The following is a 27,361-nucleotide window of genomic DNA, read 5'->3' on the forward strand; positions in this document are numbered from 1 at the left end:
CAAAAGAAAAATATTTTATTTAAAATAGCCACTTTGGCCTTGACCAGTCAGGGTTTTCATGACAACTTTGCACATGCCAAAAAACCTCTCTCAATGTCATTATTCCACTACAGGAAGTCTGCAAAAATGTTCTTTCTCTTGTCATGGATGCATGCAGAGCTCTGTCTGCACCCTCAACCGAGACTAAAGTCATAATCTTTATTAAAAAACAAACACATACACACACACACAAAACAAAAACAGACACAATTCAGAAGCTCAGAAGTACAGAGAGGCAGAAAGTGCTTAGTAAACCTGAGAAAAAGACCAAGGTTCAAAAAGTGCCTGAGAAGAGAGGGGCTCGGGGCTGAGCCTGCAGCCCCTGTGCAGGCTGAGGTCATACGGTGGGGCCCAGGGAATGAGGGTGGATAATCTTTGAGTACACTGACACACAGAGAGAACCCACAGGAGGAATGCACTTCTGTCTTGCTCTGATATGAGGCAGGAACCCCTCCTAGAGTTCAGAAAGGGGCTTTATTCCACTCGTTCTACTGCTCTGAACTCCACCCGCCCAGCTAGACTGACCTGAGTGAGAAAGAGGAGATGCTGCTGTTTGCCAGTACAAGGACGAGTCCCTCCCCTGCCCACACCTGTTCCCCACTCACAGGAACATTTTCACCCGTCTACAGAGATGGGGTGGGGAGCAGAGGGAGAGAATGGAAATAGGTGCATCTTTGGGGTGGTTTTCAGAAGAGGCACAGCACAGCAGAGGTGCTCTCCTCTGTGCCCTGACTCCCTCTGCAGGTGTTTCCCGGCTGCATCTGGTCTGGGGAAACCCAGGTCAGGCAGCAGTGTTGCACCATCTGATCCAAGGCCTCTGGGGCCCCCTTGAGAACAGATGTAGTCTAGCATCATTCTCCCCGGGGCCCATACTCAGCCGTGACTGATTTTCTCCTTTGCAGCAGCAACTTCCTGAATTTCTGCTCCATTCTAGAAGCTAATGTGAGGCTCGTTACCATCTGTGCGCCCAAGGTGTGCTGTAACATTCTTCGGGGAACCCCAACTCCCCCGACATAGGCCATTTCTGTAAGCAAACTGCCCTCCTGCCAAGCAGCCCAGAACTTTCTCTGAATCCTAAAGGGATGTTCATCCCCTTGCTGATTTTCATAAAATCTTTTTTAAAAAGGAAACCCAACAAGAGCGTTTTCGACCTAGTTCTGTAGAGGACTCTTCCTTTCAGTCTCTTCCTGTTACAGATTTTGCTTTTGAGAGTAAAAGAGGGATCAACAGTAGCTGTGACTTTGGTTTTAATCCAGAACCATTTTACGGGTTCAGAACATCACTGCAGTTACAGAGTGCTTCTGGGACCCACAGGAGGGGCAGCACCTGTTGAGTTCGACTCCTCCTCCTCAAGCCCCCCCCCATCCCAGTGACAGGCACACCTCCCTTCTTAGCCAGTGGCTTCTGTGACTTAACAGAGAAACTGTTTTCTGACCTATAGAGGAAAGGGTTGGTGGACGAGTCATAGACAATAGAGACATGGATGCTTCTCTTAAATCCTTTTTCTTTCATATCACCCCAGGATGCAAGTGTCATGCCTCCCAATCAATCCCCCTAACTTTCCCTTTCAGGGAGGAATCAGTATTTGGGTGATTTCCTAACTCTTTGGTTGCCTTTCCTGTAAAAAATTAACCTAGGAAGTGAATAAATCAGCAATCTCCAGGCAAGGATTACTGGAGTGGGTAGCCATTCCATTCTCCAGGGCTCCATCCCTGGGTCTCCTGCATAAAAGCCGGCAGATTCTTTACCATCTGAGCCACCAGGGAAGCCCAATCCTTCCCCAATGTTAAGTGTCTCATAGAGGCAGGAGTCTGGATCCTGGCCACACCATCTCCATCAAGGGCAGGGAGCCCATAGACACAATTCAGGAGGCCCCTGGAGACCGGCCATCCTGAGCAGCTGTGTGCAGCTGTGCCCATGCTGGTCACTAGGGAACCTCCTGGTTCAAGGTAACTGACCCTTGCATTGACCAGCAAAGCCATCCAGGAAAAGCCAGGCTCTCAGGGGAATTCCAACGCCCTGACAAACCAGGAATCTGCTGTGTGTATCTTGGTGGGGGCCCCATCTTTGGCACCCCGGCAGTTTATTGAGGATGGGTGCATGGTTGTACATGTATCTCTTGGTGCCTTTCCCACCGGTGTGGGTCCCTCTGACTGTAAACAGTGCCGTGTAGTCAGGAGCCCCAGACTCCTGGACCCCAAGGTGACCTGGCAGTGCTCACGAACCACTGGTTTCCCTGAATCTCAGTGCAGCCCTCGTGCTGACAGAATCCCCCCCAGTGCAGAAGGACACGGCGTGAGGGGGATGTGCCTGAGGGTCAAGGAGGTAGACAAGCTGAGTTTGCGCTGCTCCCCACGGGGGTCAGGAGCTGCAACGGCAGGAGGCTGATAGGGCACCTGGCATGCCCACTGGGGACTCAGAGTCGCCTGCCCCAGGTCGGCCGCACCACGCCTGGAACCGGAGGGGAGCAGCTCAGGTGCTGGGAAGTTCGTTTGGGGTCCTCCTGGGCCTCTGAGACTCGCCCCTCTTGGAGGGTGCAGGGGCCTCGGGAGGCTGAGGGGAGCAGCAGCAGCAGCAGAGGGAGAGGAGGCGGGTCCTGACCACGCGCGTGCAGAAGACGAACATGATGCAGTTGGCACCTCCCTGGAAGGTGTTCCCGATGCCCTGGTGGGGAGAAAGGAAGAGGCGTGAGTGCCAGGGCTGAGTGGGCCTGAGCAACACATGCAAGGAGGAGCAGGGGACCCAGGACCTTGTCCTCCACCCCTGGGGGCTGGTCCATGGGGACCCTGGCCACCAGGACCTCTGACAGCACCAGGCAGGCCTGAACTTGAAGGCATGCCTCGAGTCTTCTGGGTTGGGAAGGGCTAAGGGTCGGTCCACTTTCCTGGGGTTCCTCCTAGGCCATGGGACAGCAACTCAACACCCACGGGCTGCCCTGGAGCCACGCTGACTTTCAACCTTTTCTCCTCAAGGCTCCCTGTCAGGCAGGGCATGGAGGAGGGCACAGGGGAGCAGGTCCCCCACATGCCCACGCTGGCCGGAGCATTGGGGCCTGCCTGCCCCACTGACCCTGCAGCTGGCCAGGCAGGGGAGGGCAGACCTACGTGCAGAACCACCAGTACCGGCATCCGCACCACTGGGGAGCCACAGAGGGTCAGGATGAAGCGCACAGTGCTCCAGACCCGCAGGCAGATGAAGATGAGCGGGATGAGGACCAGCTTCTTATTGGCCACGGAGGTGCGGCGCTGGAGCTGGTGTGCCTCGGAGAGGATGGGCCGGTACTCCGAGAGCTCCTCGTGCTGTGCGGGGAAGGCAGAGAGCAGACGTGAGATGAGCGACATGAGATGGGGGCCCTCCTCCCCACTCCCTCCCTTGCCCTTGGGCTGCTGTCTCCCCGCTCCTCCTGGGGACAGACCGGCTGGAGTGGGAGGATGTGAGGCGTGCAGTGCCTGACACTGGCAGCCCAAGTTCCATCTCTGGCCCGTCTCATCCATCCACTGGCCGTTCCACATCCTCACATGGATGTCTAAAGCATGTCGGAAGCTTTTCATGTTCAAAACAGATGCCTGACCTCACCCCCAAGCCTACTGCCTGCTTCCCCATCTCAGCCCTGTCCTTCCAGCTGCCCGGGCCCCAAGCTTGGGAGTGGTCTTTGGTTCCTGTCTCCGTGCGACAGCTCATATCTGCCCCATAGGCAAGCTCCGCAGGTTCTGCCTTCAAAACGGACCCAGACCTGGAAGCTCTGTCCACAGTCACTGCCACCAGCCAGGTCCAAGCACCACCAGCAGTTCGCTGGACGGTTGCCACTGCCTCTTCACTGGTCTCCCTCCATCGCCCTGATCACCCCAACCCCCTCTCCACTGAAATGTCACTCTCAACACAAATGCAGTATGGTTCCTTGAAAACCAGTGTTCGTTACAGCACTATTTATAACAGCCAGGACACGGAAGCAACCTAGATGTCTTTTGGAAGATGAATGGATAAAGAAGACGTGGTACACATACACAGTGGAATATTACTCAGCCATAAAAAACATCTGAGTCAGTTCTAGTGAGGTGGATGAACCAGAGCCTGTTATACAGACTGAAGTAAGTCAGAAAGAGAAAAACAATTATCATATATTAACACATGTATATGGAATCTAGAAAAATGGTACTGATGAGCCCATTTGCAGGGCAGCAATGGAGACGAAGACACAGAGAAGAGGCTTGTGGTCACAGAGAGGGAAGGCGAGAGTGGGACAAACGGAGAAAGTAGCTCAGCATATGTACACTATCACGCGTAAGGCAGACAAGAGCGCCAGTCACTCAGCCACATCTGACTCTTTGGGACCCCATGGACTGTGGCCCACCAGGCTCCTCTGTCCATGGGATTTCCCAAGGCAAGAATATTGGAGTGGGTAGCCATTCCCTTCTCCAGGGGATCCTCCTGACCCAGGGATCCAGGCCTCCTGCATGGCAGGCAGATTCTTTACCATCTGAGCCTCCAGGGAAGCCCCCATAAGACGGATGGCTGTTGAGCAGTTGCTGTATCACAGGGAGCCCAGTGTGGTGCTCTGTGATGACCTGGAGGGATGGGCGGGGGGTGGGGGTGGGTGGGAGGGGGATGGGAGGGCAGGGATGGAGGCCGTGGAGGGAGAGGAGGTATGTACAATTATGTCTGACTCACATTGTTGTATGGCAGAAAACAACACAACATTGTAAAAATTAAAACAACAACAAACCTAAGTCAGATCAAGCCAGTCTTCCACTCCAAGCTCTTGGTGACTCCTCGTTTCATCCGTTCCTTAAAAAGTCCCCAACTCTAGCTCTCTCTGACTTCATTCCTGCCACATTCCTCATGCTTATTCTGCTCCAGCCACACAGACCTCCTAATCCTCCAAACATGCCAGGCACACCCCACGCCCAGGTCTCTGCACAAGCTCCCTCCCGCATACGTGCCCCATCAGTTGGGTTCAGTTCAGTCGCTCAGTCAGGTCCGACTCTTTGTGACCCCATAAACCGCAGCACACCAGGCCTCCCTGTCCATCACCAACTCTCAGAGTTTACCCAGACTCATGTCCATTGAGTCGGTGATGCTATCTAACCATCTCATCCTCTATTGTCCCCTTCTCCTCCTGCCTTCAATCTTTCCCAACATCAGAGTCTTTTCAAATGAGTCAGCTCTTTGCATCAGGTAGACAAACAGCCAAAAAAAAAAAAAAAGACACAGGCAAGAGCTGCAGCTGGGCAGCGGGGCAGGGGGACGGGGGTAGTCCTGGGCAGAGCCTGGTGGGGCCCTTGGGAACTTCCATCTGGGAGCCCTGGAATCTTCCTAGGGCAGGAGGAAAGAGGAGGTGAGAAGGGCACCCCCAGCCCAGACAGAAGACCAACTAAAAAGCCCTTCAAAGACAGAGAGGATCTCAGACCCATTGGTACTCCTGCCAGCATCTCTGTCAGTGACTCAAAGTTAAGCCACAAGAGGGCGGCAGGGAGGAATGAGAATCAGGTAGATTTCCAAGTAAAAAGAAAACCCGAAGTGTGTGTTTCAGGAGACAGACAGGAGCACAGGGTGGGGATCAGGTCTCAGACAGCTGCGAGGAGCATTTTACACACTTGGAAGTTGTTGCTGAGCCTGCAGCACACTCGAAAGATGGGGGCATTCTCTCCTACAATTTCAGCCTTGAAAACGCAGAGCAGAAGGACACACACCACATCAGCAGGATAAGCTAGGAAGCCTGTCCCCAGAGCTTTCACTCTGTTACCACTCCAGCCAGGTGCCATATTTTACCTTCCATCGGAATTGCACCTCTGCCTCCTCCTAGGAGTGCAGGAACCATGCTTGAATTCTCATTAGAAACTCCCACTGCCACTCAGAACTTTCATGTATAGTAGATGCTCAATAAAAATGCACTGAACAAATGCTTGAGCAGATCAATGGATGGGCTAATCTGAGCATTTCTGGGGTAGCCCTTTGCACATGGCTGGCTTCCTTAGTGGGTCAGCAATAAAGAATCCATCTGCCAATGCAGATGTGGTTTTGATCCCTGGGTTGGGGAGATCCTCTTGAGAAAGGAATGGCAACCCACTCCAAGATTCTTGCCTGGGAAATCCCATGGACAGAGGAGCCTGGCGGGCTACAGTTGCCAAAGAGTCAGACACAACTTAGTGACTAAACAATCACAACAACCACTTGTACATGGCTAGGAGAAAGCCTGTACTTTACATCTGCAGAAACGAACCGGTAGTCCAGCACAAGGAACAGTTCAGTCAGATGATCAGAGGAAAAGCATTCTTTCTGAGAGTTTCTGGCCAGAAGTCTAGCAGACTTCTGATCAGCCCAGTCTATTGAATTCCTGAGAGCCCGAAAAACCTACCACTTAGGATATTTTAATCACCAAGAATAAGAAGTGAATTATTTGTACCACTGATTAGGGAAATCTGTGGCCTTCCCTCCCCAACTCGGGGGGTGGGGGTGGGGCTGCCAGGTCAATTCCTATTTGGCTAGTGCTGATCTGCACGTAAGCATCTTTCATCCAGGTTCCTTTCAAGGTTAAACAACTGCATGGATCTGTCCAGGAGGGGGCAGTAGAGAGCTGTGGCCCAGACCGCAGGCTGAGCTCGTAAGCCTCCTTGATTCCACTCACTGGGAGTCTGCGGAGCCCCTTAACCTTGGTGAGCCTTGTTTCCTCATCCACAAATGAAGGAATAAAAGGACCCGCCCCGACGGGGCTGTGTAATTATCAAACCAGACAACCCACAGTGCTTATAAAATTCGGCATGCATCACGCTGAGTGATGCAGAGCAAGCCCTCCCTCACTCCGGCCGGTCACTCGTCCTTCCCCTGAGATGGCCGACCCTGTTGCGGGGACACACTGGCCACACAGAGCTCTGGGCGGGCCCCCCGGGGCACCTACCGCCCGGTGGATGTGCTTCCGGATGAGGAGGTAGAGCACGGGCAGAGTGACGTAGGCCAGCAGCTCCCACAGCTTCCCGGTCAGCAGCATCCACAGCACCCGGTCCTCCGCCTCCAGGTTGATCCAGCACCAGCCCACCGACACGTCCGAGGCGTCGTAGCCGATCTTCTTCAGAGCCACAGCTGCCACGGTGATGGCCAGCGGAACCCCCCAGCTGAGGAGTAAGGAGCAAACAGGCCGCGGTGAGGTCAGACCCAGCTCCCAGCAAAGCCAGCAAGGGCGAAGCGACCGGGATGCTGTGCAGACAAGGTCAGTGTTCTCCCAAGCCCACAGCAGACAGTGTCCCTGGAGAACAGGGGGGCTGGAGTCCTCAAAGCCCCCAACCCAGCTCTGCTCTGCCTAAGCCCAGGAAAGGGGACACAGGGGCTGTCCTGGCCTCCCACCTGGACACACACATCCTCCCAAGCGCTCGGAGGCTGGGTTCTAACTCAGAATTGCCAGGCTCCTCGGAGACTAGGATGCCATAGCATTCTCACTTCCCTGGTGGCTCAGACGGTAAAGCATCTGCCTACAATGTGGGAGACCCGGGTTCGATCCCTGGGTTGGGAAGATCCTCTGGAGAAGGGAATGGTAACCCACTCCTGTACTCTGGCCTGGAGAATCCAGTGGATGGAGGAGCCTGGTAGTCTACAGTCCATGGGGTCTCAAAGAGTCAGACACAAATGAGTGACTAAAATCACACACCATAGCACCGGAACAGCCAACTCCTTCCTGCTTCGGGAGGCCTGGGCACCAACCTGCAAACATCGGCCCATGTGGCCAAACATCATCCAGACACCCCACTAGCAGACAGGCCCCCGTGACCAGCCTGGGTCCGGGAGTGCATACATACACTGGCGGCTGTCAGGGTCCCGTGCAGCTGCAGCAGGAACTAGAAGAGGGGGTAGGCTCTAGGCAGACATGTCTTCTTGGGCCCTGGCAAGGATCCAAATGTGTTAGTCACTCAGTCCTGTCTGACTCTTTGCGACCCATGCTACTCTGTCCATGGAATTCTCCAGGTAAGAATACTGGAGTGGGTAGCCATTCCCTTCTCCAGGGAATCTTCCTAACCTGGGGGTTGAACCCAAGTCTCCTGCATTGCAAGCAGATTCTTTACCATCTAAGCCACCAGAGAACCCAAGGGGACACTTTAAAGCATAGAGCCGGGGTAGGGCCCCCTCTCAAGGCAGTGCTGGATGGACTTTTCTAGAGTTTAGCACAATGGCAACACAGCCAAGATTAGGGCCGAGCCCCAGGGCCCTTCCCTGGTAGTCCCCATACCAGTCTTCCCCCAAAACCTTTCAAGTTGGTGAGAGGGACACAAACAAGCTAATGTGGAGGCCCTCAGGGTGGTTAAGAGCTTGGACAGCGATGCAACAGGCTGGGTCCAAGTCTCGGGCCTGCCCCGCGTGGCTGCAACACATCAGTGTTTTTCTGCACAAAATGGGGATGATCACAGTGCCTGGAGCAGAGCATTGCAGTCAGTCATTACCAGAATGAACTGATCAGCGTGAGGTCCGCACACAGGACAGGGTGTGTCCGTGTTTATGTCAGGCAGGCTCATCCCTAGGTCCCAGGATCCAGAATCCAGGCCTGCGGTGCAGGCACCAGGGAGGTATGAGGCCTGTGACCCCAGGAGGACACACGAGCCTATGTCCCAGGTCAGCTGCCCAGAGAACAAGTAGTAAGTGACCAGGACAGTGTCATTAGGAAAACACTTAGTGCGGAAAGCAGGAAAGCGGTTCTACCTCAAGGGCTCTGTGTAAGGGATGCCAGCTCTTTCTGAAAGTCATAGAACATGTGGTCCAAGTTGCACTTGGTCTGTTACCAAAAGGAGGCTAGAAGAGCGGTGTTTCTATCTGGGTCTCCAAAGGCTGCAGGATGGGGGAGGAGGCAGGGCAGGCATGGTGATGCAAAGGAGAAAGTCAGCTCCCTGGGCCTGGGGAAGGCTTGGTGTCCATCCTCCACTGACCGCTGCAGGAGGGCCCCACAGCCCTGCAGCTCCGGCTGTCCGGAGGCGGAAGCGACATGTCCCCCTTGAAGGCACAGAGGCACAGGAGGGGCCAAAACTCCACCCAAATGAAAGGACTATGGGATTATTATGTTACACTTACAATGGAGTGTGCTATTTTTTTTCAACTTTATCTGTGGCTGCACTGGGTCTCGGTTGCTGGGAGAGGGATTTCTCAGTTGTGATTAGCGGGGGCTACTCTCTAGTTGTGGTGCGCAGGCTTCTCACTGCAGTGGCTTCTCTTGTGGAGAAGGGCCCCAGAGTGCAGGCCCCAGAGTGCAGGCTCCAGAGTGCAGGCTCAGTGGTCGTGCTGCACGGGCTTAGTTGCTCCGTGGCACGTGGGATCTTCCTGGACCAGGGATCAAACCGTGTCTCCTGCATTGGCAGGAGGATTCTTAATCACTGGACCACCAGGGAAGCCAAATGCTTGTCCTGTGGAGAATTATTGATCTCTTAAGTTAATATATATTATTGTCAAACTATTTTGTCTTTATAAAAGTTTCCCACTTTAAAACTCAAGCCATTGTAAATAGTGCTGCAATGAACGCTGGTGTATGGCAGAAACCAACACAACATTGTAAAGCAATTATCCTCCAATTTTCAAAAAACAACCGCACACCATCCTAGTAAAGGACAACATGTGTCCACTATGAGTTCCAGAAGGCGATGGCCATGTGGGCTCACTGCTCCACCTCAGCATCCACATCAGTGCCCGGCGTGTGGCGGGGCAAAACTAGGACCTACTAAATGAATGAAGCATGAGCCCAGCGGCCAAGACAGCTTTTCCCAATTAAATGTTCACTGCAAGGACATTCCTGAAAGGAGGTGAAAGGCTTTTAAAGCATCAGTCTCCAACCTTTTTGGCACCAGGCACTGGTTTCATGAAAGACAATTTTTTCCACAGAATGAGGGGTGGGGGAGGATGGCTTGGGGATGTGGTGTTGGATAAGACTGTTGAGAGTCCCTTGGACAGCACGGAGATTAAACCAGTCAATCCTACAGGAAATCAACCCTGAATATTCATTGGAAGGACTGATGCTGAAGCTGAAGCTCCAATACTTTGGCCACCTGATGCGAAGAACTGACTCACTGGAAAGGACCCTGATGCTGGGAAAGATTGAAGGCAGGAGGAGAAGGGGATGACAGAGGATGAGATGGTGGGATGGCAACACTGACTCAATGGACATGAGTTTGAGCAAGCTCCAGAAGATAGTGAAAGATGGAGAAGCCTGGAGTGCTGCAGCTCATGGGGGGTCGCAAAGAGTCAAGACACAACTTAGCGACTGAACAACAACAAAACACATTAGATGCATTGTGCACTTTATTTCTATTATGGTTACAGCAGCTCCACATCAGATCATTAGGCATTAGAACCCAGAGGTTGGGGACCCCTGTTAAAGGGCTGAACCAGAAATCTGAAGTTAGAGGTGGGAGAGCAGTGAGTAGAGACCATCAGCTGGCAGGATGGGAGCCAGGGATTCCCATCCTGGGGGGAAGGCAGAGCACAGGCTTGGCAGGAGGAAGCTGCCTCCTTCCCTCCTCAGCATCCTCAGGGCCCCCAAAGGAAACCCAGGGACCACAGGGTGACAACCGTGGTCCAGGTTTTACAACTTTTGGTCTGATGGACAAAAGCTACAACGCGATGTCTCTCCTCTGTGTGATGGGTGTGCCTGGAGCTGAGTCTGTGCTGGAAAACAGCCAGAGGGAAGACCAAATAGACAAAAGGTTTTAAAAGGCCTGAGACTGTGGGTTGATCAATCAGAGTCGCTGTTTGAACTTGAGCACAGACAGCAGCTTTACTGGAGCCAGAAGCTGCCTGGGAGGTACCTGAGTGTACCTCCCACTCAGAGGAGTAACCTCAGGGAGCGTGGGAACAGAATGGGCGGGATGGTCTAATAACCCCGCCAAGCAGGCTCCAACAGATGCGTAATTTATAGGTAAAGACACTGGTGTGTTGGTGATGTTTTAACATCAGAAAGACGTCTGCATACAGACACACACACACACAAACTGATTATGAGTTTTACTAATATAAAGTAAAACGTATGGAAACCTAGGTGGGCAAGGGAGAGTGGAATGAATTGAGAGATTGGGATTTACATATATACACAATTGATGCTATGTATAAAATAGATGGGCTTCCCAGGTGGCCCAGTCAGTAAAGAATCCACCTACCAATGCAAGAGACACCAGAGACATGGGTTTGATCCCTGGGTCGAACCCCTGGAGCAAAATGGCAACCTGCTCCAGTAGTCTTGCTTGGGAAATCCCATGGACAGAGGAGCCTGGCAGGCTAACATACAGTCCATGGGGTTGCAAAAGAGTCAGACAGGACTTCGTGACTAAACAACAACACATTAAATAGATAACTAATGAGAGCCTACTGTATAGCTCAGGGAACTCTACTCAGTGCTCTGGGATGACCTATGGGAAGAAAATCCAAAAAAGAGGGAATACATGTGTATTTAGAGCTGATTCATGTTGCTGTACAGCAGAAACTAACACATCAATTGTAATGTGAGAAACACGCTCAGCAGCCCAAACTCAAACGAACGGTCTTGGAGAAACAAGGTGCAGCGGGAAGCGGGGCTTTAATGATGGTCTTGCAAGATCGGGTGTCTGGTGGGCAGGCTCACCCAGGGTCGCTACATGGATCATGTTATCCGAAAGCTATCCCTAGCAGGCAAGCCCCTCCTCCAGTTCCTCACTGGCTGAACACTGTGGAGCAAACAATCTTCCTGGGTGTCACCTCGGTTTACTTCCTCTCTCTTTATGGGCTGGCCCCTCACTGACATCTTGTTTCCTCCTTTCCTCCGCACCTATTTCCGTTCTTATGTTTTGAATTCACCAATGGAATGAGCCAGCATGAAAATCCTAGGCATCCCGCCCTCTCTCTGTTTGCCTGGACTTTCTAGTTTTGTAACTATTGCATCAGCAAGCTGTCACTCAAAACTAGCTATTCTTGAAAATGGACCACTTTAATAAAGTTCTTTATTTCTTGCAGTAAAGCAACCATACTTCACTATTTAAAAAAAAAAAAAAACGATGTGAGGCGAGGCACACAATCTGTAAATAATAATAAAATACACAATACTCATTGTGTACTCCATACAGCCAATTGATTCTCACAGGATGCTCTTGTTGACTTTTTCCAAACTGGTATCCGCAGCCAACCTGTGGTTGCAGTTAGCCAATGAGAGTAGTTCCCTGACAGGAAGGTGGATGCTATTTTCATTTTCCTTAACGAGTAAGATGGAAGTGAAATGAGGAAGACCTGGGGCACCAGACAAGTGCTGGGAACTTTACTGGCTTGATATGAAGTTGATATGATGTTTGACATGACCAACCTCTCTGTGACTCAGGTAACACTTTCCCAACACCAGAAGATATTTCTTCTTTTTCCCTGCTCTGGGACCTGGCCCATTCTCATCACCTTCCCCTGAATGTCCAGCTTCCCACCTGCCCTGATGTGGCTGCTACCTGGGCTTAGGTTCAGAGACAAGAAACACTTTTACATTTTATCTTTACTACTAACATTTCCTGGGCTTCCCAGGTGGCACTAGTGGTAAAGAATCCACCTGTCATTGCTGGAGACATAAGGATATGCGTTTTATCCCTGGGTCTGGAAGATCCCCAGGAAGAGGGCCTGGAAACCCACTCCAAAATTCTCGCCTGGAGAATCCCGAGGACAGAGGAGCCTGGCGGCCTACAATCCATAGGATCTTAAAGAGTTGGACATGACATTTCCTAATCACTTTCTTAACTTTAGATCAGGGGTCCAACATACTAGGGCTCTCAGGCCAAATCCAGCCCAAAGTCTGATTTTTAAATTTGTTTTTCCATTTAATTTATTTTAAATTGGAGTATAGTTGATTTAAAATGTGTTCATTCCTGCTGTACAGCAAAGTGAATCAGTTATACATATACATATAGCCACTCTTTTTATTCTTACAGTCTTTTAATTGGAGAATAGGTAATTTATGATATTGTGATGGTTTCTGCCATCACAATATAGCACAATATAGCAACATGAATCAGCCATAGGTATAAATATGTCCCTCTCTCTTAAACCTCCCACTACTTCTCTCCCCAGCCCACCCCTCTAGGCTGTCACAGAGCACCGGCTTTGTGTTCCCTGCATCACACAGCAAATTCCCACTGGTTACCTACTTTACACATGGTAATGTGTATGTTTCAGCGCCACTATCTCAAATCATCCACCTTCTCTCTCCCCCACTGTGTCCACGAGTCTGTTTATTTCTGCATCTCCACTGCTGCCCTATAAATAGGTTCGTCAGTACCATCTTTCTAGATTCCATATATGTGTTAATATACAGTATTTTCCACTCTTTTTTTAGATTCTTTTCCCATGTAGGTAACTACAGAGCATTGAGTAGAGTTCCCTGTGCTACACAGTAGGTCCTTATTAGCAATCTCCTCCCTGGTGGCTCAGTTGGTAAAGAATCTGCCTGCAGTGCAGGAGACCTGGGTTTGATCCCTGGGTCAGGAAGATCCCCTGGAGGAGGAAGTAGCAACCCACTCCAATATTCTTGCCTGGGAAATCCCATGGACAGAGGAGCCTGGTGGGCTACAGTCCATGGGGTTGCAAGAGTGAGACATGACTTAGCAACTAAAAAAAATATATATAAATATATATATTTATATATACTGGTATATATGTCAGTCCCAATCTCCCAATTTGTTGTATGTTCTTTAAAATAAAGTTTTATTGGCACACAGCCACACTCACTGGTTACATGTCACCTATGGCTGCTTGCAAGTTACCAGAGCTGAGCTGAGCAATTGCATGGGACGTCACATGGCCTGCAGAGCTGAAAATAATCACTATCCAGTCCTCTACAGGAAAAGTTTGCTGACATCTGCTTACAAATCAACAAAACTATAATTAGGACCAAAGGGGTTCTTGTTTTTCATATAATTTATTTAATTGTACGTTTAAATAGTTTAATTTTTAATGATAGTTCTAGCTAACAACCAGCCCAAAAAATACCCTGAAATTTAACAGTTGGGTTCCACAAACTGGCTCCAGGTCACCACTAGACAAGGGAAGAAAGGGATGGGGGGCTGAAACTGCACTGGGTTCTCACCTACAGAGCGAGGTGAAAGGCTGGCAACCTCAGATAAGCCAAGTTGCTCTCTGGCCAAGCAATCACCCTGAGCTGTTGGTGGTATGCGACCCTGGAAGGGACTCTGTAAAGACAAGTGTGACCTAATTGCCACTTTCCAGAAATGTCTACTGCTAATTTCTGACAAGTATAGGGCTGGCCAAAAAATTCAGTTGGGTTTTTCTGTAAGATGATACAGAAAAATGCGAATGAAGTTTTTGGCCTACCCAATACCACGTAACAGCCTTCTTTTTTATCCCTGTAAAAAAAAAACACCATCAATCAAAAAGTAAACAAAACCAGAAGAAGTAAGATATGGCTTAACAACAGCACACATGAAACAGACCAAGGGTTGCAGTTGATCGTGGCCCAGAAGGTCACGTGGTCGGAGAGGTCTCCCTGATGCTCAGATGTGGGTGATGGAGAGCGGCCAGCAAACCGTCCTGCCTCCATGTGGACACCTGGGACCCATATTCTAAACCTGAGCCTGTGACGCTGGCACCAGAGCAGGCATGTGAGGAGGCACTGGGCCTTGAGTGCTGAAAGACTTCTGAGGAGGGCCGGTGAGTGCAATAGCCATCAGGTGGACAGAGGAAAGAAAAGGCAGGCATGCTGCTCAAGTCCCAAAGCAGGGGGCTGAACTGGCAGCTTTCTCCCCTCCCCGCTCCCACCAAGGGAAGGAAGTCATGTGACCACATGCAGGGGATGCTGTGAAAAGGCCTGAGGAGGGACATGGTTAGCGCAGGTGACCCCTTCTCTCCAAACCTGTGATATAGGCCGAGGAGAAGCAGGGCTGGGGTCACTTAGATGGAAGGCGCCTGAAGACTACACCAAAAAAAGGGATGGCAGAGGATGAGATGGTTGGATGGCATCACTGACTCAATGGATATGAGTTTGAGCAAACTCCAGGAGATGGTGAAGGACAGGGAAACCTGGTGTGCTGCAGTCCATGGGGTTGCAAAGACAGGACTGAGCAACTGAACAACAACAGAAGCCCATCTGTGAGCAGAATCCCCTACTTGGAAGGGCACCAAGGGCTTCTCCCAGAGGCATCCAGCCCCAGCTCTCACCTGTGTTTGCCTGGAAACCAAGGCCAGACTCCAAGCTGGCTACCTCCCCCTTCAGAGGCAGTTATGGGGTGAGTATGTCTCCCCATCTCCCCCAGATTCCTGTGTTTAAGTCTGAACCCCTAGAACCTTGGGATGGGACTGTATCTGGGGATAAGGTCTTTAAAGAGGTGATGAGGTCAAAATGAAGTCATTGGGTCGTCCTAATCCAATAGGACAGGTGTCCATGCAAGAAGACTCGAGAGTCCCTTGGACTGCAAGGAGATCAAAATAGTCAATCCTAAAGGAAATCAACCCTGAATATTCTTTGGAAGGACTGATGTTGAAGCTCCAATACTTTGGCCACCTGATATTAAGAGCCCTCTCACTGAAAAGACCCTGATGCAGGGCAAGATTGAGGGTAGAAGGAGATGGGGGCTGAAGCTCCAATACTTTGGCCACCTGATGGGAAGAGCCAACTCATTGGAAAAGACCCTGATGCTGGGCAAGATTGAGGACCGGAGGAGATGAGGACATCCCTGACACAATGGACATGAGTTTGAGGAAGTTCTGGGAGATGGTGATGGACAGGGAAGCCTGATATGCTGCACTCCTGGGCGTCACAAAGAGTCAGACACTACTAAGAGACTGAACAAGAAATGGCTTTGTAAGAAGAGATCTGGATGCAAACACTCACTGAGGGACGACCATGTGAGCACACGGGGTGCAGACGGCTCTCTGCAAGCCAGGAGGGGAGGCCCTGCCCACACCTGGATCTCAGACTTCCAGCCTCTGGAACCTGGAGGGAAGGATGTCTGTTGTTTAAGTAAGTGCCCCACCCAGTCTGTGGGCTTTGTTAGGGCAGCTGGAGCAGACTAAGGCAGAGGCTGTCTTACCAACTGTAGGGGAGAGACATGCAGGGGCAGGGGACCGCAGCCCAGCCCTGGGGACCTCCCCTCTCATCACACCCAGACCAGCAGAGCTGGGGGCCCTCAGTAAGCTTGGGGGAGGTGTAAACTGACAAAAGTCCTGCAGCCTGGACACGAGCTTGGCTTGTGGAACTCGGCATTCACTTTGTTCTTTGGTTGCCCAGTGAGAAGCTGAACCAACGCGGGATCAGCTGGGCAGTGAGCAGGCTACCTCCCACACCTGAATTCCCTGGCATTTGTTAGAGTCCCACGAGAGGCGGCCGGTGCCCACAAGAGCAACACTCTGGATTTCCCTCAGAGTTCCCAGTTTGCCCAGTTGGGGATCTTCTGAAACCTGTCCCACCAGTCAGGGTGGGGAATGCCTGGGGTGACTCAGGGGTGGAAAGACCCTTCCCGCTCTGCCCCACGGGCTCCAGATCTCCTCAGTCCACTGTGGATTCCTGCACTTGCCCCTCACCAGACCTCACCCTTCCTACAGATCTCTGCTACATGGGTGGCCCTTGCTGGGAGGCCACAGGAGGGTCTTCTCCCCAAACAGCAGAGCCTGGTCCCTGTGCCTGTGCCCTACGGAAAGCCATGACTGTGAACGTGACCCTGAGATGCTCTGAGGACGAAACCACCAGGCAACAATGTGCCGATTTAGAAAGATCTTGGGAGAAGGACAGAGCCGGCCCAGAGGGAGGCAGCTGCAGGGAGCAGGGCCTGGGGAAAGGAATCCAGGCCTGAGGAGGCCTGGAGGTTTCTGCCCGGACAATGGGCTCTTAGTGTGAAGTGCTGGGCAGAGAGGCAGGACGTGGGAGTTCAGGGCGTCAGCCACTGGCCAGGCCACCACGAGGTTGCTCTGTGGCCCTGGCTGCAGAGGCGAAACACTCCCTGCCAGAGCCGGGCTCTGCAGTCCTGGTTCTGGGGGGTCAAGGAGCGCTCTGTAGCACACAGGGATGCTTTTCTGCCCACCTGGGCCCAGGTAAGGCCTGCGGCATCTGCATGTGCCCCAGCAGGGTCGAGGGGCAGCCCCTGGTGCCCCCACGAACATGCAAATGCAGTGCAGAGACCTCACTGTAGCAGGGCTCTCAGAAAACAAAGTCAGTTCAGCTCTTGTCACTTTGGGGAGCACCACCTGGCGTGGGGTCCTGTTCACGCGGCCATTGCATCTATCCCCATTCAGGCACGGTCGCCTGGGGCCTTGTCACTGGGCCCTCGGTGAGCAAGCCGGTGTCTGCTTAGAGAGCTCACAGGCTCTCCCCTTCAGGGCCCACGGTTCACCTTTTCTCTGCACGGGAACTTCCCCGTCCCCACAGCAGGGGGTTTTATGGTGACTCTGCGGTGCCCTAGATTTCTCTCTTCCTCCAGAACTCCCAGCCACTGCCAGAGGGTGGGTGGGCACGTGGGCCAGGGGTCATGCCCACATCTATTCCCACTTCAGTGGAGCCCAAAGAAATCCTAAGGCTGCTGCAGGCAGCCAGCTTGGCCCGGGCCCATGGTGAGATGTGGCACCCCTGGCCCAACCTCCCCCCGCAATCACAGGACACACCAGTGGATGCCTGGAACAGGTGGCCCTGGGGTACGCAGGTTGGAGACAGTTAAGGACCCTGCCATCTTGGTTCAGAAGGAGCCCACCCCACCTTGCGGGGGAAGAGGGGCTGTTTTGAAAGGCAAATTGCTTTCTGCAGGGCGAGAGAGATGGTTTCAGGCTTATGTTATCAAAAGGGAAATGACCCCACCCGTGGCCACTGAGCTGCCCAGCACTTTCATAGGTGAGAACTGCAAACAGATGGTCACAGATGCTTATCCACATGCATGTACAACATGACCACAAACAAACTTATGGTTACCAAAGGGAGAGAGGGGGTGGATAATTTAAGATCCTATGTGTTTGGGATTAACACATACACACAATTATATATAAAATAGATAAACAACAAGGACCTACTACAAAGTACAGGAAACTCTACTCAGTATTTTCTAATAATCTATAAGGAAAATGAACCTAGAAAAGAATATAAATATATAACTGAGTCTGAAACTAACACAACATTGTAAGTCAACTATGTTTCAGTCAATCGATCAGTCATGTGGTGTCGGTATGATGCCGCTGCCACTGCTAAGACACAGTACGAAGGGACCTGATGCAGGACTTGCCCTTGAACGTGGAACATTCTCACACCTTGGCTTCCCTGATAGTTCAGTTGGTAAAGAATCCACCTGCAATGCAGGAGACCCCAGTTCGATTCCTGGGTTGGGAAGATCCACTGGAGAAAGGACAGGTTACCCACTTCAGTATTCTGGCCTAGAGAATTCCATGGACTGTACAGTCCATGGGGTCGCAAAGAGTTGGACACAACTGAACAACTTTCACTTCACTTAAAAATGAAGTAACAACCAGAAGAGTCACCTTGGAATGCTATAGGAATCAATGGATATGAAACCCTTGAGGGAGAGCTTGAGACTTCCAGGAGGTTTATCTAGACAAAATCCTTATTAACTACAAAAGGAAAAAGAGTAACTGCAGTGGAGACTGGTAGATAACACCTCGACCAAGTGATCAAAGTGAACATCACCAGGAAACGTACAAGTCACAGTTGCCAGCCACCCCCAGGTAGCAAGCGAGAACCGGTTTCTGTGAGATTTCAGCCCAAAGTGCCGATTCTGAATCTGTTCAGGGACACACTGACTGAACCCACCCACCCCAGTAACCATCTGCATGAGTCATTTTTCACCAGGTGATTCTGGTAGGGGACACAGAACTAACAAGCCACCACCAACCAGAAGAATTTGGGAAAGGTCAAAAGGAGACAGGAGACTCCAGTCCATATATCCTCCCATAATCCTCCTCACTGGAATCCATCTTGGCCGAGCAATACTCACACCACCAGGAAGGGCCTTGAGTCACAGCAATTGGCCAGAGACTACCTGGAAATGAATTACCTCATCATAAAACCCAAGGCTGCAAGCCACGTGGCAGAGCAGTCCTCCTGGGTTCCTTTACCTACTGCTTTCCCTGTGGACACCCCTTCCCAACAAAGTCTCTTGCTTTGTCAGCACGTGTGCCTCTTTGGACAATTCATTTCCAGATGTTAGACAAGCATCCACTCTTGGGCCCTAAAGGGGGTCCCCCTTTCTGCAACAATTCCACTCACCAGGAAGCATCAGGTAACCTGGATGAGAGAGATATCCTACAAAATAGGGTGCCTGTACTAGTCCCAAGTGTCTCAGTGGTAAAGAATCTGCCTGCCAATGCAGGAGATGTGGATTCAATGCCTGGGTTGGGAAGGTTCCCTGGAGAAGGAAATGGCAACCCGCTCCATTATTCTTGCTTGGGAAACTCCAAACAGAGGAGCCTGGTGGGCTACAGTCCATGGGGTCGCAAAGAGTCGGACATGACTTATCGACTGAACAACACTAACAACATGGTCATGCAAGAGACTGCCCTTGCCTTTTGGAAATACACCCTGAAGGATTAGGAGCAGGGGGCATCAGGTCTGCAACTTATTCTTAAATGATTCCAGAAAAAAATTAATGGAAAAGATAAATAAAGCTAATGTATTTAATTGCACATTAATAGTGGGGGAAATCCAGAATGCTAAAAATAAATGACTGCCGAATTACCTCTCAGTTTAAAAAATTATTGTCAAGGCCAAGAGACAAGACGGAATCCTAAAGGGGCACTGACCTTGAAGTTCTAACTCGGAGCCTCCTGCTCACAGCTCTGTGGCTCAGGCAAGTCTCATCAGCTGTGGCTGGAGGGTGATCAACCCTGGGTGAGTCCCCTGGGTTATGGAGGATCAAGGCGCTAAGGAATCAAGACAGCACTTTGCAAGACCTCAGGAGCCTGACCTCTGAGGATAAAGTCTAAGCTGCCCTCCTTCCCCAATGAGATTTTTTTTTAAGTCTTTCAGTAAAGGAAACTATGTCAGGCATTATGATAGAGCCCCAGGGGGCATGCAGGGACTTCATGGGTACTAGTCTCTCCAGCCTCCTGCGGTGTATGGCTGCATTCAGCTCTATAGATGGCTTTTCCTACTTATCATGTCCTACTACTTAAAAATATATATATTACTTGTAGACTTCATGGCCAGTATTTAATGGCAGCATAACACTTCCAGGTAGGTTATAGCCTATAACTTACTGATCCCCTATTTTTTGGACATTCATATTGTCATCACTGGCTAACAGTGCCATGCAAACTCCTTTGTACATCCAGCTTTGCATGTCATTTGGTTGATCTCCTTAGACTAGATCCCTATAATAGGATTTCTGGGATCAAGAGGTATGAACCAAATACTTTCTACATGGATTATTCCAATTTACATGGCCAAAAATAATTAGGAAAACACCAGTGTCATCTGCATATCACATTAATATCCTGCCTTACTACTTTTTCCCTTCTAATTTAAAGAGAAAATGGTACTTCTTTGCTATTGCTTGTTTGAGTATTCATGCTTTTACTACTTTGTCAGAATGTCCTCTGTCCATTTCTGAAGATATTTGTCAGTTTTCTTTAAAAAAAAATCAACTCATAAGAACTCTTTAGAGAATAGAGATTGACCTTTTGTGTATTCATATTTTAAAATATTTTTGGAGACTGGAAGGTCTGAAGAAGAGTACTGATTTCCAGTCATTTGACATGGTTAATGACTGGGTCACTGTGTAGCCTGAGTCTGAAGATGAGACTTCCCACTGCCAAGAGGTCCTTGCTAGTGGAGGTAATGGAATTCCTGTTGAGCTATTTCAAATCCTAAAGATGATGCTGTGAAAGTGCTGCACTCAATATGCCAGCAAATTTGGAAAACTCAGCAGTGGCAACAGAACTGGAAAAGGTCAGTGTTCATTCCAATCCCAAAGAAAGGCAACGCCAAAGACTCTTTAAACTACCACACAATTGTACTCATCTCACACACTAGCAAAGCAATGCTCAAAATTCTCCAAGTGAGGCTTCAACAGTATGTGAACCAAGAACTTCCAGATGTTCAAGCTGGATTTAGAAAACACAGAAGAACCAGAAATCAAATTGCCAACATACACTGGATCATCGAAAAAGCAAGAGAATTCCAGAAAAATATCTACTTCTGCTTCATTGGCTACACTGAAGCCTTTGACTATGTGGATCACAACAAACTGTGCAAAATTCTTCAAGAGATGGGAATGCCAGACCACCTTACCTGCCTGCTGAGAAATCTGTGTGCAGGTCAAGAAGCAACAGTTAGAACTGGACATGGAACAACAGACTGGGAGAGGAGTGCGTCAAGGCTGTATATTGTCACCCTGCTTATTTAACTTATATGCAGAGTACATCATACAAAATGCCAGACTGGATGAAGCACAAGCTGGAATCAAGATTGCCGGGAGAAATATCAATAACCTCAGATATGCAGATGACACCACCTTTATGGCAGAAAGCGAAGAGGAACTGAAGAGCCTCTTGATGAAAGTGAAATAGGAGAGTAAAAAAGCTGGCTTAAAACTCAGCATTCAAAAAACAAAGATCATGGCATCCGGTCCCATCACTTCATGACAAATAGATGGAGAAACAATGGAAACAGTGACAGACTTTATTTTATTGGGTTCCAAAATCACGGCAGATAGTGACTGCAGCCATGAAATTAAAATACGCTTGCTCCTGGGAAAAAAAGCTATGACTAACCTGGGCAGCATATTAAAAAGCAGAGACATTACTTTGCCTACAAAGGTCCATATAATCAAAGATATGGTTTTTCAAGTAGTCATGTATGGATGGGAGAGTTGGACTATAAAGAAAGCTGAGCGCCAAAGAATTGATGCTTTTGAAGTGTGGTACTGGAGAAGACTCTAAAGAGTCCCTTGGACAGCAAGGAGATCAAACCAGTCCATCCTAAAGGAAATCAGTCCTGAATATTCACTGGAAGGACTGATGCTGAAGCTGAAATTCCAATACTTTGGCCACCTGAGGCTAAGAACTAACTCACTGGAAAATACCCTGATGCTGGGAAAGATTGAAGGCAGGAGGAGAGGGGACGACAGAGGATGAGATGGTTGGATGGCATCACTGACTCCATGGACATGAGTTTGAGTGAGCTCCGGGAGTTGGTGATGGACAAAGAAGCCTGGCATGCTGCAGTCCATGGGTTGCAAAGAGTTGGACATGACTGAGTGACTGAACTGAACTGAACTGAAGAGGTCATTCAGCAGCCATAAACTAATCCTTCAAAGAAAGACAATGAAGAATCCTTAGCAATATCATCTGGGAGGATCCAGGTCAATATATGAACCTGCTGGACAGGTTTTTACCAAGTTTTAGACTAGCAAAGGGAGTGCTAATTTCTGGAAGAGAAAAAATTGTCAAAGTCCCTTTGACAGGAAAAATGTCTTTTTTCTTTTAAGAAGCAAGTGGATAGGGACATCTCTGGTGGTCCAGTAGTTAAGAATCTGTCTTCCAATGCAGGAGACTTGGGTTTGAACCCTGGTGAGGTAACTAAATTACCACAACTATTGAGCCTGTGCGCTGCAACTTTAGACCCGATGTAGCCATATATATATAAAGTAGGTGGATCACATACAACAGACAAGAGGAACCATCTGGTTCCTTACAGCCAGAGAAGGACACACGGGCTTTCTTAGAAGGCTTTCCCTAAGCATCACAGAAAACGTCCCTAGAAGTGAAAAGAAAGGTTCTTGGGAAATGTCTTTTCTATAGAAGCTGCACAGGTTCTCTTTATCACTTAAAAAATACATTGCATTCAGTACTTTTCAAAAGAGGGGGGGAAAGAGAAGAGAACCTTGCAAAGGAAGTCTTGGGCTCCTTCCCAGGTACACATGAGCTTTACGCTGCCCACACCCAACCAGGCTCCCAAGAACAGGGTCCCAGAAATGGATGCAGAGATCCAGTGGGACAGAGAGAAAGGAAAGGCTGCCCCTTCTCTGTGGGTCTCTGTAGCACCTGACCCTGTCTGAATGGCTCACTGCAAACATTTTGACTTGAACAGCTGAGAAGCAGACCATTTAATTTCCCAGGGACCAGCTGGCCTCCCTCCAACAGCCGTGAGACCTTGAGGTCAAGTGACTCTTGCAGGCTTGTGACCTTACTGTTGTGACACCCAGGTGACTTGTCTCTACAAAAGTGCTGACCATCCTCTGTCCCTTGGAAAGAACTCAAGTATTTAACAGAGAGGACCTATAATTAGGGCAGCATTTGGTGCTCTTATTTGGAGGAGGGAGAAGAGGAAAGAAGCTCTATAAAATTCCTGCCTTGGGTTCAGCACAGGACCTCACCAGATGTTTGCATCCTGAGATTACACTGGGAAGGGGCCAACCTTGGTTCACAGGTGAGTTACCTGGATGAGACACTACAATGCCAGGGCAGGACAAGGCCTTGGTTCTCGCTACCCAGAGACTCCAGGCAGCTGGCAGCTGTCTTCCAGACCAGCCTCTGCCTCTGACCTCAATTTCAGAGCTGCTGAACTCTGGAAAGAAAGATTATTTAGAACATAGATAACAAGACATTGGTGCCTGAGGTTTAGAGATGAGTAAAGATAAAATAAACAAGACTGTCCTTCCTAAATTTTAGCGTTGAGGCAGAGGGTTGGGTGAAGGGCAGCCTGAGAGTGGCCAGATGAATTACATGTACTTTTCCATCCTGGGGCACCTAACTCATCTCTCAGGTGCCTGTCCCTATGCCCAAGGGCAGCAGAATGGCCAGAAGGCAGTGAAACAGGTGGCCAAAGGTCCAGAGTGGCCTCACCAGTTCTCCAGGTGCTTCCAAGTTATTAGGGTCTGGCTCTGAGGGTGAGCTCTAGTCCCCCACGCTCCAGGGCCTTCGCTGAGGCGCCCACCTCCCTGGGAGCTTCGAGCTGGGGCCACCTCAAAGGGACGACCCCTGCGGCAATATACAGAACTAGTTCATCAAGACCATCATTCCGCTGGCCCAGGGCTATCCCGGGACATGAGCAGACACTGCCGGCTGGGAGACCGGCCAAAGGTCCGACCAAGACGCGTGGCCCTGAGAGTGGCAAGGGCCACAGGGACAGCACACAGGATCCGGGCAGGGATCAGGGAACCTGAAGGAAAGCGGCGTCGCCGTCACCCACCTGATAACATGGAAAGCCCAGAGCAGGCGGCCAGTCTCGGACCCATGCGCCGTGCGCACGATGCTGAGATACAGGTAGAGGGCTATGGCCACCGTCCAGAAGAAGGAGCTGGTGTTGGCGAAAGTGGAGAGCGCGCCCTGCAGCACGCAGTCCCACGAGGAGTCCTTGAAGTCCTGTAGGACCCCGTAGAAGTAAGAGGCGGCGGAGAGCAGGTCGGCCAGAGACAGGAAGAGCAGCAGGCGCCGCGCCTGGCTGCGCAGGTCGGGCCACAGGGCGTGCGTGGCCATCAGCAGGCCCGACCCCAGCGCGGAGAGCACGCACGACAGAAGCACCACGGCGCGCTCCGACGGCACCAGCTCGGTGGGCGGCACGGGAAGTGGCATGGCCCAGCGCGGAGAGGGTTGGGATCGGGGATCCGCGTGTGGCCGCCGCCGCCGCCGCCGCAGCTGTCTGGGCACAGACCCGCGAGCTGCTAGCGTCCCAGAACCCGCCCCGCCCGCGTCCAGCCCTCCAGAGCCCTCGGGGCCCGCGGCCCACGCCCCGCCCCTGCCCCAGGCCACGCCCCTCCCCTACCACGCCCCCCCGCCCTCCACGCTCCGCTCCTTAGCCCCCACGTCCAGACAGCGGGTGCGCCCCGCCCCCGTCCTGACGCCACACCCCTTCGTCCTCAAGCCCCGCCCCATGGCCCCCAAGTCCGGACGGCGGACCCGCGTCGGCGCCTAGACTGTCTCACGAGCCCCACCCTGGCCCCGGCGCGCGTGCCCCTAAGGCTGCCCAACAGCTCCGCGGCACGCTCCCCAAGTCCCCGCCGCTCTGCTCACACCACACTCATGGTACCCTGCATGATCCGTCCTGCAGGTCGCACTCAGGTCTGCGGGACGTCCTGGGGAGGGATGTATCGGCAATTTTTTTAGGGCTAATATTTCCTTCCTTTTTTTACTGCCAGCCTGTGTACGGGGGAGGGGGGTTGGTGAGGGGGCAGTGGTATGCTGGAGGGAGGGGTGGAGGCATTCTTTCCACTGGTAACAAAAGCAACACTCGAAGTGATTCGTTCTTTAAGCAATGATAACAGAGGTGGGAGTTTGGAAGGGGGTGGTGGTTCCCGAGGGGAATGCTTCCAATTTTTCTTACAATGAGCACGATCACTGATATGGTTTTTTTTTTTAATTAAGTTTAGTGGGTGAAGTCTTACAGAAAGGAAACAATTTCTAATTTATTAGTGTTTTTTTCCCTGAAAATTCCATTAAAAAATTGGGGTACCATTCGTGTACCATAAAATTGGCCCTTGTAAGCGTACAGTTGGCTTGCCTGGTGGCTCAGTGTTAAAAGAACCCACTTGCCAATGCAGGAGAGGCAGGTTCAATCCGTGGGCTGGAAGGAGCCCCTGGAGAAGGAAATGGCAACCACTCCAGTATTCTTGCCTGGAGAATACCATGGACAGAGCAGCTTGGCGGACTATAGTCCACGCAGTCACAACTTGACACCTAAACACATGTACAGTGATTTATAGTGTATACACAAGTTTGTGCAAGCATCCTCCCTGTCAAATTCCACAACATTTTCATCACCTCAAAAAGAAACACCGATGGTTCAGCAGGTAAAGAATCCACCTGCAGTGCAGGAGATACAGGAGATGCAGGTTTGATCCCTGGGTAGGGAAGATCCCTGGAGAAGGAAATGGCAACCCACTTCAGTACTCTTGCCTGAGAAACTTGATGGACAGGGGAGCCTGGCCAGCTGCAGTCCATAGGGCTGCAGAGAGTCAGACACGACTGAGCATATCCCACAGGGTCAAAAGAGAGGTAAGAAGTCCCAAATGGGATCACATGCTAAGCTCAAGGGACAAAAACAGGACTTCATACCTAACCTGACTGTGGTTTCAACCTCTTCTAGGAATGCAGTCTTTTTTTTTTTTTTTTTAAACTTTACATAATTGTATTATAGGAATGCAGTCTTAATCAGTCAGTCTGGAATTTCCTGCTCTGCAGTAGTGAAGTAATTCATTGATAGACCCCTGCAATCCCCCAAAGGAAGGCCACCTCAGCTGACATAATCAGCTCTTTGCTGACTAATTTCCTTGTCCCACCTCTTTCTGCCTGTAAAAGTCTTCTATTTTGTCCGGTTCTTCAGAGCTCCTTTCTGTTTGCTAGACGGGCTGCTACATGATTCATGAGTGAATAAAGCCAGGAAGATCTTTACCACTTACTCAATGGAACTGTGTTTTATAACAGTAGTCACTCCCCGTTTTCTCGCTCTCCCCAGCTCCTGGCAACTATTAATCCACCTTCTGTGTCTATGGGTTTGCCTATTCTGGACATTTCACAGAGATGGAATCAAATAGTAGGTGGTTTTTTGTGACTGGCTTCTTTCACTTAGCTTATTTTCAAGATTCATCCACATTGTGGCATATATCAGTATTTCATTTATGGCTGAATAATATTCCATTGTATGGATGTCCCTTATTTGTTTTTCCATTTTATCAATCGGCTATTATAAACAATGCTGCTGTCAACATTTATTTACAAGTTTGTGTGTGAACGTTTATTTTCAGTTTTTTGGGTATATACCCAGGAGTGGAATTCCTGGGTCATTTCAGTTCAATTCAGTACAGATCAGTTGCATCTGACTCTTTGTGACCCCATGGACTTCAGCACACCAGGCTTCCCTGTCCATCACCAACTACCGGAGCTTGCTCAAACTTATGTCCATCAAGTCGGTGATACCATCCAACCATCTCATCCTCTGTCATTCCCTTCTCCTGCCTTCAATCTTTCCCAGCATCAGGGTCTTTTCCAATGAGTCAGTTCTTTGAATCAGGTGGCCAAGGTATTGGAGCTTCAGCTTTAGCATCAGTCCTTCCAATGCGTACTCAGGGTTGATTTCCTTTAGGATTGACTGGTTTGATCTCCTTGCAGTCCAAGGAAATTTCAAGAGTCCAACACCACAGTTCAAAAGCATCCTAGTCCAACTCTTCCATTCATACATGACTACTGGAAAAACCATAGCTTTGACTAGATAGACCTTTGTTGGCACAGTAATGTCTCTTCTTTTTAATATGCTGCCTAGGTTGGTCATAGCTTTTCTTCCCAGGAGCAAGCGTATTTTAATTTCATGGCTGCAGTCACTATCTGCCATGATTTTGGAGCCCAAGAGAATAAGTCTCTCATTGTTTCTATTGTTTCTCCATCTATTTGCCATGAAGTGATGGGACCAGAT

At 50.3% G+C, this 27,361-nt stretch overlaps 1 protein-coding gene and 1 long non-coding RNA gene across 4 annotated transcripts in view; one reads left to right on the top strand and one right to left on the bottom strand.

Annotated features, from left to right (window-relative positions):
- On the bottom strand, positions 1 to 24,870 carry GPR157 (G protein-coupled receptor 157). 2 transcript variants are annotated; one of them, XM_070385180.1, is made up of 4 exons: positions 24,146 to 24,870; positions 6,935 to 7,148; positions 3,162 to 3,338; positions 1 to 2,703 (listed from the first exon to the last, which is right to left on the bottom strand). In XM_070385180.1, the coding sequence occupies exons 1-4, from the start codon at positions 24,526 to 24,528 to the stop codon at positions 2,512 to 2,514; spliced, it is 966 nt and encodes a 321-aa protein (XP_070241281.1). In that variant the 5' UTR covers positions 24,529 to 24,870; the 3' UTR covers positions 1 to 2,511. The 2 variants fall into 2 exon arrangements, with proteins under 2 accessions (XP_070241281.1, XP_005892765.1); XM_005892703.2 differs by having other exon boundaries at positions 3,144 to 3,338; positions 24,146 to 24,860.
- LOC138991270 (uncharacterized) overlaps positions 23,211 to 27,361 on the top strand; it is a 20,032-nt gene continuing 15,881 nt past the window's right edge. For both annotated transcript variants that reach the window (XR_011467280.1, XR_011467281.1), the window contains exon 1: positions 23,211 to 23,383. This is a non-coding gene — a long non-coding RNA (uncharacterized lncRNA). The remainder of the gene's footprint in view (positions 23,384 to 27,361) is intronic.

This window comes from Bos mutus, chromosome 16 (genome assembly GCF_027580195.1).
Source record: "Bos mutus isolate GX-2022 chromosome 16, NWIPB_WYAK_1.1, whole genome shotgun sequence".
NCBI classification, from domain to species: domain Eukaryota; kingdom Metazoa; phylum Chordata; class Mammalia; order Artiodactyla; family Bovidae; genus Bos; species Bos mutus.

Coding starts and splice junctions, on each gene's coding strand:
- GPR157 (XM_005892703.2), bottom strand. CDS start 24,528: ATGCCACTTCCCGTGCCGCCCACCGAGCTGGTGCCGTCGGAGCGCGCC. Junction 7,149..24,145: donor TGGGCTTTCCATGTTATCAG/GTGGGTGACGGC, acceptor CTTACTCCTCAG/CTGGGGGGTTCCGCTGGCCA. Junction 2,704..3,143: donor CGGTACTGGTGGTTCTGCAC/GTAGGTCTGCCC, acceptor TCTCCCCACCAG/GGCATCGGGAACACCTTCCA.